The 18,137-nt window shown below is 48.0% G+C and overlaps 2 protein-coding genes across 6 annotated transcripts in view; one reads left to right on the forward strand and one right to left on the reverse strand.

Moving 5' to 3' along the window:
* On the forward strand, positions 1–8,536 carry UBA5 (ubiquitin like modifier activating enzyme 5). Of its 3 annotated transcripts, XR_010308096.1 has the most exons (13): positions 1–192; positions 1,311–1,356; positions 1,444–1,533; positions 2,632–2,741; positions 2,894–2,980; positions 3,574–3,658; positions 4,461–4,565; positions 4,727–4,854; positions 6,069–6,204; positions 6,665–6,740; positions 7,450–7,556; positions 8,064–8,336; positions 8,391–8,536. XR_010308096.1 is itself a non-coding variant. In XM_064169867.1 (12 exons), the coding sequence occupies exons 1-12, from the start codon at positions 47–49 to the stop codon at positions 8,145–8,147; spliced, it is 1,200 nt and encodes a 399-aa protein (XP_064025937.1). In that variant the 5' UTR covers positions 1–46; the 3' UTR covers positions 8,148–8,536. The 3 variants fall into 3 exon arrangements, 2 of the variants coding, with proteins under 2 accessions (XP_064025937.1, XP_064025938.1); XM_064169867.1 differs by having other exon boundaries at positions 8,064–8,536; XM_064169868.1 differs by having other exon boundaries at positions 2–192; positions 1,444–1,470; positions 8,064–8,536.
* NPHP3 (nephrocystin 3) overlaps positions 8,535–18,137 on the reverse strand; it is a 20,575-nt gene continuing 10,972 nt past the window's right edge. For 2 of the 3 annotated variants that reach the window (XM_064169852.1, XM_064169851.1), the window contains 13 exons: positions 17,810–17,892; positions 16,606–16,744; positions 15,985–16,149; positions 15,772–15,869; positions 14,890–15,012; positions 14,369–14,558; positions 13,988–14,229; positions 13,522–13,597; positions 12,371–12,498; positions 11,532–11,772; positions 10,878–11,003; positions 9,975–10,090; positions 8,535–9,823 (listed from right to left, as the gene is read on the reverse strand). In XM_064169852.1, coding sequence (XP_064025922.1) covers positions 9,643–9,823; positions 9,975–10,090; positions 10,878–11,003; positions 11,532–11,772; positions 12,371–12,498; positions 13,522–13,597; positions 13,988–14,229; positions 14,369–14,558; positions 14,890–15,012; positions 15,772–15,869; positions 15,985–16,149; positions 16,606–16,744; positions 17,810–17,892 — 1,908 coding nt within the window. In that variant the 3' untranslated portion in view covers positions 8,535–9,642. Of the gene's footprint in view, positions 9,824–9,974; positions 10,091–10,877; positions 11,004–11,531; positions 11,773–12,370; positions 12,499–13,521; positions 13,598–13,987; positions 14,230–14,368; positions 14,559–14,889; positions 15,013–15,771; positions 15,870–15,984; positions 16,150–16,605; positions 16,745–17,809; positions 17,893–18,137 lie in introns of those variants that run through there. The other variant, XM_064169853.1, reaches the window with a different exon arrangement.

The raw sequence follows: 18,137 nt of genomic DNA on the forward strand, positions 1-18,137 counted from the left end.
CCGGGCGCTGCCGGAAGCTGGCTCGGGCGGCCGACGTGGCGCTGTGATGGCGGAGCCGGGCCGGCTGCAGCGGCTGGAGCGGCGGGTGCGGGAGCTGGAGGAGGAGCTGGCCCGAGAGAGGGGCGGCCGGCCGGCGCCGCGGGCCCGCATCGAGAGCATGAGCCCGGAGGTGACCGACTCCAACCCCTACAGGTGCGGCCGGGGCTTGGGAGAGGCCCAGAGGCCGACTCAGGGTGTATAGGGTGGGGAGCAGCGGGATCCCCGAATGACAGGGCTCGGAAGCCACCGCTGGAGATGAGCGAGTCCTGCCTCACCGTAAAGTGGGCTCTAGAGCACGTTGTCCAGGATCGCGTCCCGGTGCGTTTCGAAGATCTCCAGAGAAGTGGACTCCAGAACCGATCTGGGCAGCGAGCTCTGGTGCTCTGAAGGGAGGGCCATGGGGTCTCGGGCCGTGGGTGGGAGCAGTGACCCTGGTAAAGGGGAGGAGGCGTGTGGAAGTGGGATGGGACTGGAAAGATGTCAGGGCAATGCTGCAGGCAGGTGGGCAGTGGAGAGGGAAAGAGAGAGACTCTAAGATACTCTTGAGTTTTTCATCACAGTTGGTAATAAACGGGACAGGTGTTAGTGTTATCTGAGGTCTTACTCCTCTGACTTACCTATTGTAGAGTTTTGAGCATCTGGAAGTCTCGAACACCTGGGACCTCCTCTAATACTCAATGGCATTGGAAATCTGATGCTTTGGGGTGTTTCTCGGGATGAATTGCATTGGTACAAGTTGATACCTTACTTTCATTGATACTTTCCCTGAAAAACAGGCAATAAGCAGCATAAAATGTTGGTTTAAAATTCTTCTGCTTACTCTCACAATCTGATATTCTGCAATTACTGTTTTTTAATGTATGTTGGAATTAATCAACTTGATCAGGAAGCAGTGGAAGAGTCAGCACCAGCCTGCTGCCATACAGTTGGTTCAAGAAAAATGTGTAGGCTTTTGTTGTGGCCATCAGGGCTTCATTTACAAGCTAGCTGTGGGCCCTGCCGGTCTCACTGGTGTTCTTCAGCCCATCTGAATAAGTACGGGAGGTTTGCAGGGTCAGCACTCCGCTGCTGTTGCTAGTAGGAGAACATCTACTGTCCTGCTGAGAGTGTATCTATCTGGCAGTCACAACTGCAGTGAGAACAGCAGGCTTCAGTTTGGTGCTTGGTTGAGCTGTTTGTAAAGCAGAAGTGGTTTTGAATGCCTGCAAAGCAAGCTTGCTGTTAGAAGGTAGAGAGCGTTTTCTGTGTAACACTGCTGTCTTTCTTCCTAGCCGCTTGATGGCCTTAAAAAGGATGGGAATTGTCAAAGACTATGAGGTAGGGTTCCGCGGGCGCTGAGCCGGCCTCGCGCGTGGTGCGCGGTCGCACTCGTGTGGTACGCTGCCGCCTTGTTTCTCCCTGCAGAAGATCCGAACCTTCACGGTCGCAGTGGTAGGTGTGGGTGGCGTTGGCAGCGTGACTGCTGAGATGCTGACAAGGTGTGGCATTGGTAAGGTAATGAGAGTTTGCTTCTGCCTCTCTGCAGTAAGTGGCCAGTTTGCTTCCTGAGGGCTTAGATTCCTTTTCACTCCATTGATTTGCCCAGGTGAAAAAGCACAATGAGGAAAGCATTCAAGAACAACACTTGGCTAAACACCACAAAACTGATTTACGTAGGGCTTAATCCCATGTCACATGGATGGTTCTCATTCGGATGCTGTCTGCTCTCATGTGGGCCCATCTAGCTAACTTTTGTACTGGGCTACTGCAACAGCAAAACCAAATCAAGAGAAGGGGCAACTTGCATAGCACATCAAGTCTGCAGTTAGGGAGCAAGTTGACGTAACATGGAGAAGTGGTAGATGCCAAACAGCTGCTTTCATCACAAACATCCATTCATTGTGTGTCAGAGCTGAAAATTCAGCAGCAGTTGCAGATAATCTGATGTATGTACAGATAACAAGAGCTGCCAGAGTTCATAGACAGGATTCTTCTTCAAAGAAGGAACCTGGGGAGTGGCTCAGAAGCTTTCTATTCCCAATTTCCATTTTCTTTCTGAACTTTAAGAAGTTTATTAATGCAGAGGTGATGTAAGTTTTGGTTGAAGAGTCTACTCACCCTTCCTCTGAAGGAGCATTTCCTGTAGACCTTAGGCACAGAAAAGGGCAGTGGACAGTTGATTTGGGGCTTACACAGGCATCATGGTCGCTGTTATTGTTGAGGTATAAGGGATTTGTGTTCAAAGATCTGCATGCCAAAGCAAGGGGAAGTGACTGCACATCTCTGGTTCATGCCCTAACAGCAAGCAGGGATGTGATCACAAAGGGGACAGTGTTCATGCGGGTGCTCTGTGGAACAGCCTTAGGTCATGAGCTGAAAAGTGCTGTTTATTAAGTGGTTTCCATGCCTAGGGAATCAGTTCCGACGGCTGCTGGAATTCATCTGTCACAGCCTTAGCATGTTGGTACCTTTTGTATGTGAAGCATACATGTGAAGGGCAGCAGGGAGGAATGTTGTTGGGTTTAGGATCAGCATTGGTGGTTAGATTGCCTTGTGGTGCTCTGGCTGCAGAGTTTTTGGAGATTCACATCTGTTAATACAATCTTCTTGTAGCTGCTGCTGTTTGATTATGACAAAGTGGAGCTGGCAAACATGAACAGACTCTTCTTCCAACCTCACCAAGCTGGATTAAGCAAAGTGCAAGCAGCAGAGCATACTCTGAGGTATAACTTAGATCTGCAGAGTTGTGATCAGTCTGGCAGTATGCCATACTTCAGACTGCAAGCATGAGGCTGTAGCAGCACCTGTGAAGTTAGGGAGTAGAGTGGAAGTGATTGTGTTTATTAATATTGACTGAACTTATTTCTTCCATAAGGAATATTAATCCTGATGTTCAATTTGAAGTACATAACTACAACATTACAACGCTGGACAACTTTGAACACTTCATGGATAGAATCAGGTAAAATCTCTCAGAAAGTGCATGTCACTGACTTCTGCTGCTGTGTGGCTCCAGACAGCTTTATGCTGTTCCTGTCAGGTGGATTTTCACTTGGATGATTCACTTGGAAACCCGTGGGCAACGTGTCTGTGTGAAGCCATTCCTGCCGAGAGCTCTTCTCTGGAGCTGGCATTTCCTTTTACTGTTTCACACCTGCATTTTCTCTTAGTGTCTGCGGATTTCTAACCGCAGCTGCAGGTCTTGCAGGCTTTTCCCTGTGTACAGATCAGATTGGAGCCTATCTGGGGCGCTGTGGAGCAGTTTCAGGTGTGCTTTGTAAGACAAAGAAGGAAAACAGTGTCCAGCAGATGTCACAGAGAATTGCTTTTCCCGTCTGTAGTGCTGTTGGACAAAGACACAGTTCTGCATTAACTCCCAGCTGCAGCACACTTGTTTCTCCTGCAGCTCCGCAGTGCCAGTTGTGTTCTGTTGTGCGTTTGCACAGGTGTTGTTAGAAGCAGACATGCTCCTGCACTCTGATGCAGCACGCTGGCTGCCATGGTGGCGTTCTGTTCTGCTGGCAATGTTATGCCAACCTGTGCCACTTCTCTCAGTAAGGGAGCCCTGGAGGAGGGGAAGCCTGTGGATCTCGTGCTCAGCTGTGTGGACAACTTCGAAGCTCGCATGGCTATTAACACGGTAAGCCCTGGCAGCTTGTGGAAGATGCTTTTCTCCTTGAATGGTGGTAGGAACTGTGGGGCCTACAGAAGAGGCAGGAGCTTAGCAAGAGCCCACTACAAAATTCCCTCCTTGACTTAATGAAATAGCATCTGAGCTTTTACCCACTCCTACAATGCATATCCTGTGTATGCAAATAAAGGGGTAGCATGTTGAAGTCAGTAGTAGCTAATGGTGAAGAGGGAAGTGTCACTCCTGTCACTCCCTGTCTCTCCAGGTGATCTTGTTTCTATAAAGCTATTCTCAAGGCCTGCTTTGTTAGATCTTAAAAACTTTTTTTAAGACTAAAGCAAATTGTGCACTTCACAGGACTTTGTGCATGCTAACAGTGTCTTGAGGCTCTGTACCTGATCAATCTGGTTTCTCTATAGCAGTAGCAGCCAAAGTAGGGTGCCAAAAGCCTCTTCTCTGTTATCCTCAGCTAATCCAACCCACAAATGGTGTGCACTGAAGGTACACAGGTGTGCTCTGTCTGTGCCTCTAGAAGTGCTTTGTGCAGTTAGATTCTGTACTGCTTTGGTTCTAAAGCCTGAGTTTGTTCCAACATCTGGGGAAAGCACAAAGGACTGGCATCAGGAGGACAGCTTTAATGAGTCCTTGGAAAAAGTTTTTGTTCAGCCTTCTCATGTTGCTCTTCCTGAGCACAGCCTTTGTGTCTGACAGCAGGAAGGTCAAGGTATTTCATCGCTCTGTTTACGTTGTTTGGTCCTGTTCTTTCGTTGACCTTCGGCAGCAGTGATGTGTGTGCTTCTGTGTTTGTAAGGCCTGCAATGAGCTGGGACAAACGTGGATGGAGTCTGGAGTGAGCGAGAACGCGGTGTCGGGGCACATCCAGCTGATGGTCCCTGGCAGCACGGCCTGCTTCGCGGTATGCGCTGCGTGCTGGGCTCGGTGGCGGTGCCTCAGGGGCGTGCAGACAGCTGGCTGCTGAGCGTGCTCCTGGCACCCCCGTGGGGTGCCGAGCGTTCGGTCTGAGCTGCGCTCTTTTTTGCCACTTTGTCTCAACTGCCTTTCTCCCTTCGCCCTCAGTGTGCTCCTCCACTTGTAGTTGCCGCGAACATCGACGAGAAGACCTTAAAGCGAGAGGGAGTTTGTGCAGCCAGCCTGCCTACAACCATGGGGGTCGTGGCAGGCATTCTGGTACAGAACGTACTCAAGTAAGTGACTGAGTCCTTGCTACAAGATGTGCAGCACCACGAGAGAAAGAAGCCTGAAGGAACATTCCCAAGGATGGGTCTGGTTTCTTTGTTGCCTAGAGGTCCTGGCTCCACTGCACGGGGCTTGGATCATAGTGGGCTTGCTTTGAAGCTCCTGTTCTTAACAGACGTTTTCAGGGGTAAGGAAGAGCCTTCTGAGTTTTCCTAGGACTCTGCCCTACTGCATACACACACAATGTTACTTTTTTAGTTCGACATCATCACAGAGCACTGGAACAGGCTCTCCACAGAGGCTGTGGAGTCTCCTTCCCTGGAGACTTTCAAGGCCTGCCTGGACGTGTTTCTCTGTGATCTGTGCTAGATTGTGTGGTCCTGCTCTAGCAGGGGGGCTGGACTCAGTGATCTCCTTGGGTCCCTTCCAACCCCTAATATCCTGTGATACATCTAAACACACTCCCATTTGACATCATTACACAGTAAAATGCTACAGTGCTGATTTTGCAATGGTGTGCATGGAGAAAGCATAAATCTGCATTTCTCCTGGTGTGTGTCCTGTAAAAACCCGAGGTGAATCCAGGTGGCTGTGTAGCAGGGTGATGTGTTTTAGTATTTTCTGGAAGTACTGTGACATGACCCCTGCTGAGAGAGCAGCCTATGGCTCCACAGACCAGCCAGGAAGACACCTGAGCAGCTTTGTGCTCCCTGTCAAAATGAGGCACTGTGTGTTACAAGGGTCCTGGAGAACACAACCTGAGTCTGCTTTTAGCCTTGGCTTGGTTTTGTCTAGTTCCAAAGAATAAAAATACTGTCTGCTACTACTGTTCCTGCAAACAGCTCAGTGCCATTTCAGCTCTGCTGATAGGTGGCCTAGATGAAACTGCAAACATTGCAGCTTCGTTTGCATCTTTCCTTTCCTTGCTAATGTGGCTCTGCGGTAGAGATGGCTGAACTGGTTCTGATGGGCTATTGAAAGCTCTCCCTGCATAATACAGGGCACCTGAGGCTTTCAAGCACCTGTACCACAAGCACCTTGATGAGGTTATGTTGTTGTCAGATGACTGCAGGTTGCTTGAGGACAATTAGAGTAACTCTTTACAAATTCACTGTTTTGAAAGTGTGTCCTGAAAGTTCACTGAGGAAAAGCTCCTCCAGCACCTGAGTTTCTAGGCCTGCAGCCGTTTGTGAGGCCCTGCTTTTTCTCTTTGTGTTTCTAGATACCTGTTAGACTTTGGCACAGTCAGTTACTACCTGGGATACAATGCCATGCAGGATTTCTTTCCAACTATGTCTATGAAGCCAAATCCACAATGTAGTGACCACAATTGCAGAAAACAGCAAGAGAATTACAAGGTAAAAACATTTGGGGTTGGATTTTTGTTGGTTGATTTTTATTTCAAATCGTTCTTAAAGTCTTTAGAAAAAAGCAAGCTACAGGTCTGTAGCAAAAGAAATTCCTGTGCTGCTGCAGCCTTGGCTTCAGAAGGTTGCATGTGTGTCCAAAAATGCAGGAGCTGCAAGGTCTCTTAAAGCAACGGGCAGGCAGCTGGCTTGCAAATGGGTAGCCAGTAAGTATTGTTTTGTCCTGCACTGATGGCTCAGCCTTTCTGGCAGTCATGCTTTTGAGTGTTAAGGGCCTGGGGATTCTTGGACTTTCAGGTATCTTGCCTTTTATGCCTAACACAGTCCTAAATGGTGACTCCATGTCGTAACTGCCTAAAGAGGTGTGGCTGTCAGAGCTGGTCTTTGCTGCTGTTGGCAGTGGCACTGCTGCACATGTGGTGCTTTTGAACCTTTGGTGCCTTTCCTTCAGCAAAAAGAAGCTGCTCGACCCAAACATGAAGTAACTGTCCAAGAAGAAGAAATAGTCCACGAAGACAATGACTGGGGTAAGTAGCTTGCTGGAGGCTAGAAGGTGTTCCCAGGACACACTCAATTAGTCTGTTTTGGGTGGGACAAGGACTTCTTATGGTACCTGGGTTTTGTACCTCTCACTGTATAATTCCTGCTGCCTTTTCACAGCTTCTGACAGGAAGAGTACCTCATCTTGATGAGTTTTAGTGTGGTGGGCAAGGGTTAGGCTGGCTGAGTGAAAAACGTGCTCAGAAGGTGGTTGAAATATGTCTTCACCATGTATTCCTTTTAACTGTAGGACTGAAGGCCTTTTGTCATTGCCACGAGTGCTTTGCTGAGGCAGCCCATGGGAGTTTGTGTTCTCCCAAGGGCTTTAAATTAGCAGGAATTGCCTTCAGAAACAGTCAGCATGTTTGACAGAACCATTTCAGTATGGATGTGTACTTTGTGTCAGGACATGCCAGTCAGCTGACTGCTGGGACAAGTGTTTTCAGGGTGGTACGTACATGGCAAGGACAAGGAAGCCTGTGCTCCTAAGTTACCTGTACCAGAACTATATCACAGCCTGTAAAGAAGCTTTAAGTTGATGGTGGGACAGAAGCACTGAAATCAGAGCTCTTCCTGCCTTTAAATTGTTTCTGTTCCAGAGAGGCAGCTGCTGTTTTCCTGCTAATGTGCTAACAGTGAGCAAAGAACATTCTCTTCCGATTTTTAATGGAGATCTTGATTCCTTTTAATGCAAAGGCATCGAATTGGTATCAGAAACTTCAGAGGAAGAGCTGAAGGCTGCATCTGGCCCCGTGCCGGAGCTTCCTGAGGGAATTACCGTAGCGTACACTATCCCAGACAAGGTGAGGTGGTTCTGTGGCATGCACTACTGCAGGTTAGACTTGCAGTATCTGCCAGTTTGCTGACCCTTTAGACCTGAGCTAAGATTGCATCTTGACCAAGTGCAGTGAACCTGTCCCAGGGTACCTCCAGCCAGTGCCCTCTGCTCTGTGATTGTGAGAGATCATCTCTCTAGGTGTGATGCCAGTGTGGCTGTGGGTTTGAGGGTGCAGGAATGACTGCAGTTAGGGGTGGGGAGGGACAGCCAGTGGGAATTTCTCAGCTGATGTTTTGGTGACTCATGAATTTTTACCATGTTTGCTTTCAAAGAACTCTGTGTAGTTAAAGAGCAGTCAGCACACCCATGGATCATGGCACCTGTGTGCTGCAGCCAGAACATTCTCACTCCTAGACAGAATAAGTTCAGCTTATGGTCACTTGGGCCTAATCTTGGGCAGATAGTTTGGTATCACAGTAATAAAGCTTTGTTGTGTGGAGTTCTTTTATTGCCACTCTTCTCCTCCCAATAGGAAGAGGATTTTCTACCTGAGGAAACAGCAGCAGAGGCTGAAGAAAGCCTGGAAGAACTCATGGCCAAAATGAGAAACATGTAGCCAGAGGTGCTGAAGAGTTTGAGTGACAATGGACTGAGGACCAGACGTCTTTTTTTAAACCTCCACTTCTCTTTAACAGCTCCACCTCAAAAGTAAGGTAGAGGGGCAGGCAGGAGCCAGCCTGGCTTTGTCTGCCCACTGCTTTAGAAGGGGGAGTTGTGCTGCTGTAAAATTCAGATTCTCAGCATGGCAGTGTCCAAACACTCAGCAGGAAATGAGCCAAGGAGGCACAGCCTGTTAGAGGCAGCATTGTGTGAGGAGAACAGCTCAGAGGCTGTCCTCATGTTGCTTTCAGCCTTTCAGTTTGTATATAGAGGAAGAAAACACACGGAGCTGACTCTATGTGCCAGTGGTTACAGTGACTGAAAAATAAACAGCACTCAAAAGGAGGTTTGCAGGGGTTTAATTACACAGGCATTTGTACCAGCACATCTGTGACTGTAAAGCATAAGAGGAAAGGTCTGGCTTTTGTGTTTTAACAGAGCCAGCTGGCATGGTCTGGGACAGCTTTGTTTGACAATCTGTAAACCCTGGAAGGTTCTTTTATATCATGAATGTTATTATAGAAGGGCTTGAGTTGGAAGTGACCTCCAAAAGCCATCCAGCCCACCCCCTCTGCAGTCAGCCGGGACATCCTCCACTAGAGCAAGTTGCTCAGAGCCTTGTCCAGCCTGATGTTGGATAGCTCCAGGGATGGGACCTCAACCACCTCCCTGGGCAACCACATGGAACCAGAGTCCAAACTGGTTCCTCCAGCTGACTGGTACCAAGCAAGACAAGAGGCAGGTAGATGGGATTAATATTTCTTTACCTGTTGGCAGACTCTTTTGCATCACTTCGGTTTTACAGCTAAAACAAACATTTAAAGGATTCAGTCATACTCAGTGTGGAAGTACTGCTTAAAGTTACCAGCAGGGCATTGAGTCAGTCACCTTATCCCCGTGTTTTGCTGAGCACAGCTGAATCTGACAGCAGCTTTCCCTGTCCATGATGATCTCACGGGACATAGCAGCTTTCCAAGGAGACCACTGATTTGTGCATGAGTCCCTGGAGAGTAAGTTCGCCTGCATCTCAAGTGACCCTGCAGACAGAACTGAGTGGGACACTATTGTCACTTTTCTAAAACCACTGCTTCTTTAGAAACAACTTCCAGACGCTTCAGAACAGGCAGAAAGGGTTGCTGGAACAGCCACACAACTCCTCTAAGCCAGGCTATCACAACACAGAAGGAAGAACTGCCCCATGGAGCATACACAGCTGACTCAACTGAACTTGTAATGCTGGCACTTGGGCAGAGAGCTCTCAGGTGCAGGGTTTAGTACCAGCTATAACTGGAGCTAGTGCCTGCCCTGTGTATCTGTGCATTGACCATTCATTTCCCTGTCCTTACTGCAGACAGGTGTCAGCCCCAAAGCAGTTTGTTATCCTGGGAAGAGCAATTTGCCTTAACACGCGTACACCTGCTTTACAGTGCTTCCGCTGCGAGCAGTGGTGGTCACCTCTGCCCAGGCTCCAGGAAGATGTTTGGTGACAATGTGCTTTTCAAGCTGAAGGCATCTCCACTCGAGGAGTTCCGAGAAGCTGCTTTCCCACCTACCAGCAGAGCCTCTGCCTCTTTTATTTCCATGGCCCTCTTGTACAGCTCAGCTGCCTTCGCAAAGTCTCCTCCTTCATAGCTTTGGAGAAGAGAGAAAAACAAAGTTCAAACCAATGGAACAAGGCTCAGCACACTGAAACTGAAATGCACACCATGCAGTCAGGGCTCCTTTGCTTCAGGCAGCGATCTGACAGCAATCAGCTTTCGCAGAGCTCACCAGAGAGCCTTACCTTAGCACTGCCAAGTTCTTCAGAGTTTCCCCCACACGAGGATGCATGTGGCCAAAGCTGTCCTCATAAATCTTTAGTGCACGCTCATACAGAGGCAGAGCTTCAATCTGCTTTTTCTTTGGGGAGCAGAAAGTTGTTTGTTAGAGATGTGCATTACATTTGCTCTCCTTTTCCCCCCCCGGGTATCAGCATGGTCTAGCTGCACAGCCACACATTTGACAGTGTTGACATCAAGATGAGGCTGATACCGAGACTGTCAAAGTGACTGACTTCTGCCTGCGACTGCAGTTCCCACCCGGGCTTCCTAGGCACTTCTGAAAGGCTCAGTCCTGAAGTGCTGAGTTCCCAAATGCTCGTTGGCTTTACCCGAAGCACCTTTAATCCCTGTTTGAAACCAGATATGCAGAGTGCAGAAACAGAAGACAATCCACAGCACACTCCTATGGATGGCAAGCAAGGAATTCACTGAGTTCACAGGATTGCAGAATAGTTCAGATTGGAGGGGACCTTAAAGGTCATCCTGTTGCAACCCCCCTGCCATGGGCAGGGACACCCACTAGATCAGGTTGCTCAAGACCTCATAACCAGTAATAACTCAGAGACCCCAGGAAAAACACGAGAGGCTGACCAGTAATTCTTGTTCCAATTCTGACTATAATGTCATATCAAGTAGAAGGAAGGGTCAGAAAAGAATACACAGAACCAGAGTCAATGCGTGACATGGAGAGAAGGCCCCAGTGCTTGATCCAGTTCAGTATCAAGTAGCCCACATAGACAAGTCAATAAGTTGATTGCATCACCTTTGAATCTTGCATAAGCAATACTTTCTAGTCTGCAACTAAAGTACAAATCCTAAAACCCCTCAGGCAGGAGGGACAAAGGTGCCAGGCACCTCAGACTCACCATCTGACAGTAGAGCACAGCCAGATTGACCAGAGCAGTCGCTACACTGGGGTGCTTGGGGCCAAAGGACTTCTGCCGAATCTCCACCGCCAGCTCATACAGAGGAACAGCCTTCTCCAGCTTGCCCTGGGGGGACCAGGAAAAGGCATTCAGCTGCCTTGCACCCAAATGCCAGCAGTGAAGTCTACTGGAAATTAAAAGCCTTGCAGATGTAACTAGTTTTACTTGGATGAGCCCCCCTTCCAAAACAGAGGGTTCTGTTTACTCTCTGTTTTGGAAGGGGGGCTCATCCAAGTAAAACTAGTTACCTTTACCATCAGTCCCTTTACCATCAGTCTTTCTTAGGACCTAATTTCCCCAAATACTGAGTACATTCAAGCCCCAGCTGAAGTGTGCCTCACCTAGGCCTGTTTCTCTTTGTACATTAACAGTGGGGAAGTCCCATGCGTCTGGAAAAAGCTTCCCTCCTACAGCAGAACGCTGGCTTCAGCCTAACCAGAAATTACCTGCGGTGACTACAGAGCACATAGGAAGGCCAGGGGTGCAACACCAGCAGCTGACAGAACTCCCATACCCTACTCCTGTGGGGCTGAGCACTAACAACACACAGCAGTCAGCTGCAGTGGAGAGCAAAAGCAGCAGGCCTATGCTTACCATCTTCTTGTAGAGCACTGCCAGGTGCTTCACAGTGTAAGCCAAGGAGGGGTGATCTGGAGCCAGGGCTCTCCTCCTGATGTCCAGGGCTCTTTCATAGAGCTCCTCTGCCTTGTCGTAATGCTTCTTCTCGTTGTAGAGAGCTGCCAGGTTGTTCAAGGACTGGGCACAGTCTGGGTGCTCGGGTCCCAGGACTCTCTCTCTCATTTCCAGGGAGCGCTTCAGGAACAACTCTGCTGTCCTACAGAACACATTTCAGTGATGCTTTACAGCTGGAAACATCTGCACAAGCTCGAGTGGCTGTTTGAAACAGAACAAACTCAGCCTTGGAAGCTGCACAGCTGCTGCCATCTGGCAACAGCCTTTCCTCAGCATATCCAAATGCCAGCACAGTCCCTTCACACAGCCCAGATGTGGTCCTGAGGCAGCTAACCATCAGCATGCAGAGACTCAGCCGGGCTGGAAGCCCCTGTAAGAGGCTGGAACAGCAGGCCAGCACATTCCAGCAAGCTTTACACTTCTGTAACTCAACCCACACCTTCAACTATGCAATTCACCCTTTCTTATTCAAATCACCCCACTGACAGTCATTCCACGGATAGACCAGGGGTAGAATCTGAGGCAAAGGTTCACAGAATGTCAGGGGCTGGCATCATCCATCGTAACCAGGTGGTTTGTCATCCTGACAGACATACACATTCTGTTTGCCACTATTCCCAAGCAGCCAGCTTAGACTGGCACTATGATGAGTATGTGGTCACACTTCCACATTCAGTGCTCTGCTTCCCTTTAGATCTATGAGAACATGCAGCAGATGTGTCACAAGTGGCACAACTTACTCAAGGTTGTTCTGCAGGTAGTAGAGGACTCCGAGCTCATTGAGAGTTCGAGCAGTATCTGGTGTATCCTTGCCCAGAGTGAGCTCTTCCAGCTGCAGGGCTCTCTGACGCAGAAGAGCGAAGCCACACTACAGCAAAGCACAAGGCAATCCCATCACCACCACTCTTAAAGTGTACAACTGAAGGCACAAATTAGAAGGCTCAGTTTGGCACCAGAGGAGCACAGTAATCCTGCTCGAGTTCTGTTTTCAGGGACACACAGGTGTTTACAGTGCCCTTCGCCAAGCATGCTTGAGGAAACCAAAGTTACTGTGTTGCCACGCAGCTCTGTTCTCCCTCTGTCACCCATGCTAACCTGCAAACTCTCACATCGGATTGCTAGCTTTACAAGCTCTAAACTCAATTAACCTCCTACTCTAAATGCCATACACAAATACACAGGGGTCTTTGCAAAATGGGCTGCGGAGCTCATGCTCACATGCACCATGAATGACAAGCAAAGCTGCTGCCACTGTTACACACTCCACCTATTCTTGACCTTTGCAGTCTAAATAAAACCACATTTGTGCAGCAGAACTGATTACAAAGATGGACACAATCTTCTTGATCCTAAGTAGTTTAAGCACTGTGGCAACAGCAATAATTGTGTGGCTTTTCACAGGAGCCACAAGGACTCTGGAGTCACTGTCTGAACTCTTGCAGTGCAGGTTCCACGCAGCAAACCACCCCATAGCTCAAGAATGACAACAGGAAGGCTGTGGCTGAAAGGCACAGAAAGAAAACAGGCAAACCCCAGTATGGCAGCTAACAGGATTCCTGGGACTATGTACCACAGTAAGCACTGTGCTCAGCAGCGTTTCTCAGTTGTTCTGCAGAGCTCCTTTTCCCGTGGCCGTTTTGACAGCTAATGGTAGCAGCAGCTCTGCACCCCCGAAAGGTACAAACCTTTTTAGGACTCCTCTACTTCTCTCAACTCCATCAGTGGTAGTGATCCATCTGCACACCCAGCAGAGCTGAAAGGGCAGCCACCACAGCTTCTGTGAGGCTGCTTCACTACCTAAGCCCCCCTAATTATCAAAAGCACCCAAGCCTCAGATTAGCTGAGCTACAGCAAGCCCTGCATTTTCATGGAGCACCAACCACTTCCTTACCAGGCTGCCTTTCCTCCTGGCTGCTTTTTGGCGTATTTTGAAGGACTTTTTCCTCAGCTGCTCGGCTTGTTCATATCTGGTAACAGCATTGACAGTGTTAGAAAGAATGCCACATCACTGTGTGTTCTGGGAAGTTACTTGAATATGCAAGTCTGAGGAAAATTTAAGAATCTTGAAGAAATTCTGACTTTTTGTGAAAGATAAGGACATCCAAAAAGCTTAGGAGCAAATAATGACGCTCTTTTATCTCTAGTTTGTTCAAAGATGTTTCTGAAAGCTAAGCACAAAAGCTGCTCCCCACTGGGCAGCCTGCTACAAGAATACAGAGGGGTGCTCACAGTTTGCATTAGAAGTTATGAAACTCTCAAGAAGACCCAGAAGAGCGCAGTGGCTTCAGCAAGGAACTGTTTGGTGTGCTTTTGTCCCCCTGCAAAGGAAAGGACAGCGTGGGTGTCACTGGGCTTACTTGTTCTGCTTTTGGTATAGGGTGGCGAGCGCATCCAGCTCACGGGCCACCCGTGGGTGCTCAGCCCCATAGGCGTTCTCTGAGATCTCCAGCGCCTGCTTGTACAGCTGCTCAGCATTGCCAAACTTCTTCCACTGCACGTAGACCCCAGCAAGCTGGTGGAGGGACTGTGCCACCCTCGGGTGGTCTGGATCCAGCGCAGTCTCTCGAATCTCCAGAGAGCGCTGCAGGGGAGCCACGGCCTGCAACGAGGAAGCTCAGGTATGATGGCAGCAGCAGAACCCTCTACAGTACAGTCATTAGCAGCTGCAATAGAAAGCACACACTGAATTCTGCTCCATTGGCCTCGTTGCTGTTAGAACAAGCTCTGAATGTACTCACCTGACTGAGCAGACCTAGGTCCTTAAGGAACCGTCCCAGGGTCTCATAAAGATCAGCCAGGCAGACCATACTCTCCTCGCCCTCACAGCTCTTTTCATATGCTTTCAGAGAGTCAAAATACTCAGCTGCCATAGAGCTCTTATCTTTCCCAACCAGCTGCCAGTAACTCAGCAGTTCTGCAAAATGTCCCCTGTTTTAACAAGGAAATAAGAAGCTCATCTTACCTCCAATACCCCTCTGTGCAGGCCGACACTAGCTTACAAGAAAAGGGCCAGAGGCACCAGTTCTGTCTTCAGGCAACAGTGTAAACAGAGAGAATCTAAGGAGACCAATGCTGCTCAATCCCTTTACCAACCCCCAGATGTAACAGAACAGAAAAAGGAGGTGATTTATACAAGAGCATTTAGCATTTTGGCCTCTGCTATTTAAGCTCCTTTAAGCTGCACCTGCTGTTTTCTGATCTACATCAACAAAAATTGCATTGAAATGTTTATAACCACACAAGGTGTCTACCTTTGTACCTTTTGTAGAGGTTTTGGGACACAAACAGATTCAAAAGACACTTGTGTAGCTTTTGCTTGTCACCCTGCTGCTGGAAGAGCCAGGGAAGTTCATCTGCACTTCTCCAAGTCACTCGGTCTCGACTATTGAAAGCAAAGCAAAGCAAAATTAGAGCCGAGAGGCCTCACAGAACTTGTCCATTTGATGTGAAAACTGCCTAAGCAACAACTGCCAGACAGACCACTGGATGACTTCCATTCTCACTTCTTCACTCTGCACCTCAGAGGATGCTGCAATCTCCAGGTACCCTACAAAAAGCTGCTCTTCCTCCATATGGATTAATCTGTGCCTGCAAGAAGGCAGGCACTGTGCCTGCTCCTTTGTGTCTCCCCTGCCTGGCACACTGTGGCCCTCCTTGATTTTTGCTACCCAGCGGCAGATGCTCTGAGAAACAGTAGGCAGGAGCCAACAGCTGGGACACATCATGTCAGGACTGTAAAGGCAAATCAGTTTTCAAGCTGAGCATGAACTTGTTGAGCTGTTGAGCCTCCTCTTGTGCAAATGCTAATTGCTAGCTCAACATAAGTGGTCTTCTGCTGCTTATTCAAGTTCCAAGCATCCTCTAATTTCCTATCATTTCCTGGGAGTTAGCCCCTCCTCCCCAGGGTCACTTACTACAAAAAAACTGATATGGTATAAAGCCCTGCCCTACCTTTTCCCGTGATAACTTTCACGAAGAGCTATTCCCCTCCACAGGCCCCAGTCTTTCCAAAGACTAAAAAGTAACCCATGGGTAATAAACTGTTGCACGTAAAGCTAGGGGCCTGGGAAGTATTTCTGCCGCAGTAACTTACTAAACTGAGGTAAAACAGCTCAGCACATCTTGATGAATTCTGACCCACCTTAGCTGCATGGTGAAATACTCCACTAGCTTTTGTCTGTAGGCAGAAATAACACTTTCACCTTCTTCCATGTATTCTAGCCTCACCATCTCCCACGCCTGAAGGAACACAATTGAGAGAAAGAGAAGGCATTTAATCTGTTTATCAAGTGCTGTCGATACACAGAGCACTCTGCAAGATTTCTCTGCATGCATGTGGAAGTACAAAGTTTACCTGGAGGTGTTGGAACTTGAGCAAACCACAGCCATATGTCAGCAAACACATTTTGTGCAGGCTGTGAACAAAGGAGGCTAACACTGCAGAAGACAGCTCAGGATAGAGTTCCATCAGCTCTGCCTCGCTCACACCGTTGTGGCTAACACCAATGACACACAGTATCTACAGAAGGCAAACGAACTCCATTAGCCAGCCAGCAACACTTGCTGCAGAGCTTACTCAGACTCTTCTTGCAACTCCAGTCTAAGGAGCCACTTGTTGGCCCCAGTGTCCCATTTGGTGTTCGTTTATTAGAACATGAATCCATGAGCGCTGAGGACAGAAGGGTGAAGGGGCTTGTCTAGGCAGCTGTGGGTTTTAAACAATGATACAGAGTATCGTTCTTGGAATTTCAGCGTGGAAAACTTCTGTTCTGTTTGGCGAGACAACACCTTAGGTGAAAGTTAAAGAGTCTTTCATTCTGTAGTTACAAAAGAGGTAACACTGGATTAACGAAACTATCCCTTCTACCCTAACAATAATCTCTGAATCTTATCTATGAACCAAAAGAAGTTTGCATTTACTTTTAACTTAAGAGGAAAGAACACACAACACCTGTACAAATTGTTCTCTGCTTACCTCTCTCAAAAGTCCTTGCTCTTTGTCACTCTGCAATGACTCTCGAATGGATCTCAGAACGAGCCTGTACAGTGACACTGTATCTTGGCACTGCAAACACTGCTGAAGGGTTTCATCAATATTTCCTCTGTTTCCAGCACTGAGCAGAAGGACAAAAAGGTCACAGGTTAGCTTATCAGATCTGGCTGAGTAAAACCAGTTGAAAGGACTGAAGTGCTCTGAATTCTTGCTGGGTGTGAGAAGTGCAGAGCACTTGCTGAAATTAAACACAGATTGCCCAGTTTTTACAAGTAACTGCAGCAGTGGCAGTGTCCTGTCCCCCAGCAGGAGCAGAGTAAGAACATCAGGTTGGATAAAGACAAAGCCATATGCTGCTGCTTCACTGACTGCATTCCAAGGAGTAATGAAGCACCCTAGGACATTCTAAGTGACTGATTACCAATCAGCTTGTCACCTTCTGGACATCTCTAAACTAAAAATGCATCTTTCTCCTCAACAGGATGAAATCCAGGTCAGTAACAAGCCAATGCCACTAGGAAGTATTCTGTCGCACGAGAGAAAAGCTTAAATTAAGCCCCACAGCAGAAATCACAGGGCAAACCACCACATGCAGCTTCAGCTGTTAAACAATCTCCGAACTTCCTTCCTCCCCTAAAACCATACGAGGCAAACTACCTGCTACACCAGTAAACACAGCAGAGCTGGGTGAAACTGTTCAGCAAAGCAACACTAATGTTCTCAAATGCATTTAAAAAGCACTGAAGCAACTGGCATAGCCAGAAAGCAGAATCAAAGAGCAAAATCAGAAGAGCTGAAGACAGACAAATACAACTATCTGGATCCAGTCAGCTTCTAAACACTGACTGCACACTGATTTTTCCTCCCACTGCATTTGCTGTCAGTGAAAGAGAAAGCTTTATGTACTGCTCCACTGTTCTTAATTACCAAGAGTCACTTATAGAATCATAGAATCAACCAGGTTGGAAGAGACCTCCAAGACCATCCAGTCCAACCTAGCACCCAGCCCTAGCCAGTCAACTAGACCATGGCACTAAGTGCCTTATCCAGTCTTTTCTTGAAGACCTCCGACTTTGTGTCATTGTGACTCTGTGTCAAATGAATGTATTTTAAAATGCTGTCAAACCGACCTGAGGCCTTCTGATCTAGTAGTGTGCCTAACATCATTGTCATCTCCTCAACTTACCAAGCAATGGTTTTGCCCAGAAGAGTAACATACAAAGCATTACAAGTTGTGGCAGAACGACAGTGTCTCTCCAGCTTCTTCTCCTGTAACATCGTAAACAAAATCAGTGACTCCAGAGTACATCGACCACACCAGCAAAACATCTGACAAGAAACAAACACTCTAGAGAAGCTTCCATCTGTATGACAACTAATGCACGAAACACTGCAGGCTTTCCTAGATGCAACAACAAACAAGTCCAAGTTCCCCTTTGAATTTAAGATTGAAAGAATTAGGATCCCTCCAGATGAGGCAAAGAGGTAGAACACACATTCCCCCCTGCCAGCCT

Source organism: Pogoniulus pusillus, chromosome 32 (assembly GCF_015220805.1).
Source record: "Pogoniulus pusillus isolate bPogPus1 chromosome 32, bPogPus1.pri, whole genome shotgun sequence".
NCBI classification, from domain to species: domain Eukaryota; kingdom Metazoa; phylum Chordata; class Aves; order Piciformes; family Lybiidae; genus Pogoniulus; species Pogoniulus pusillus.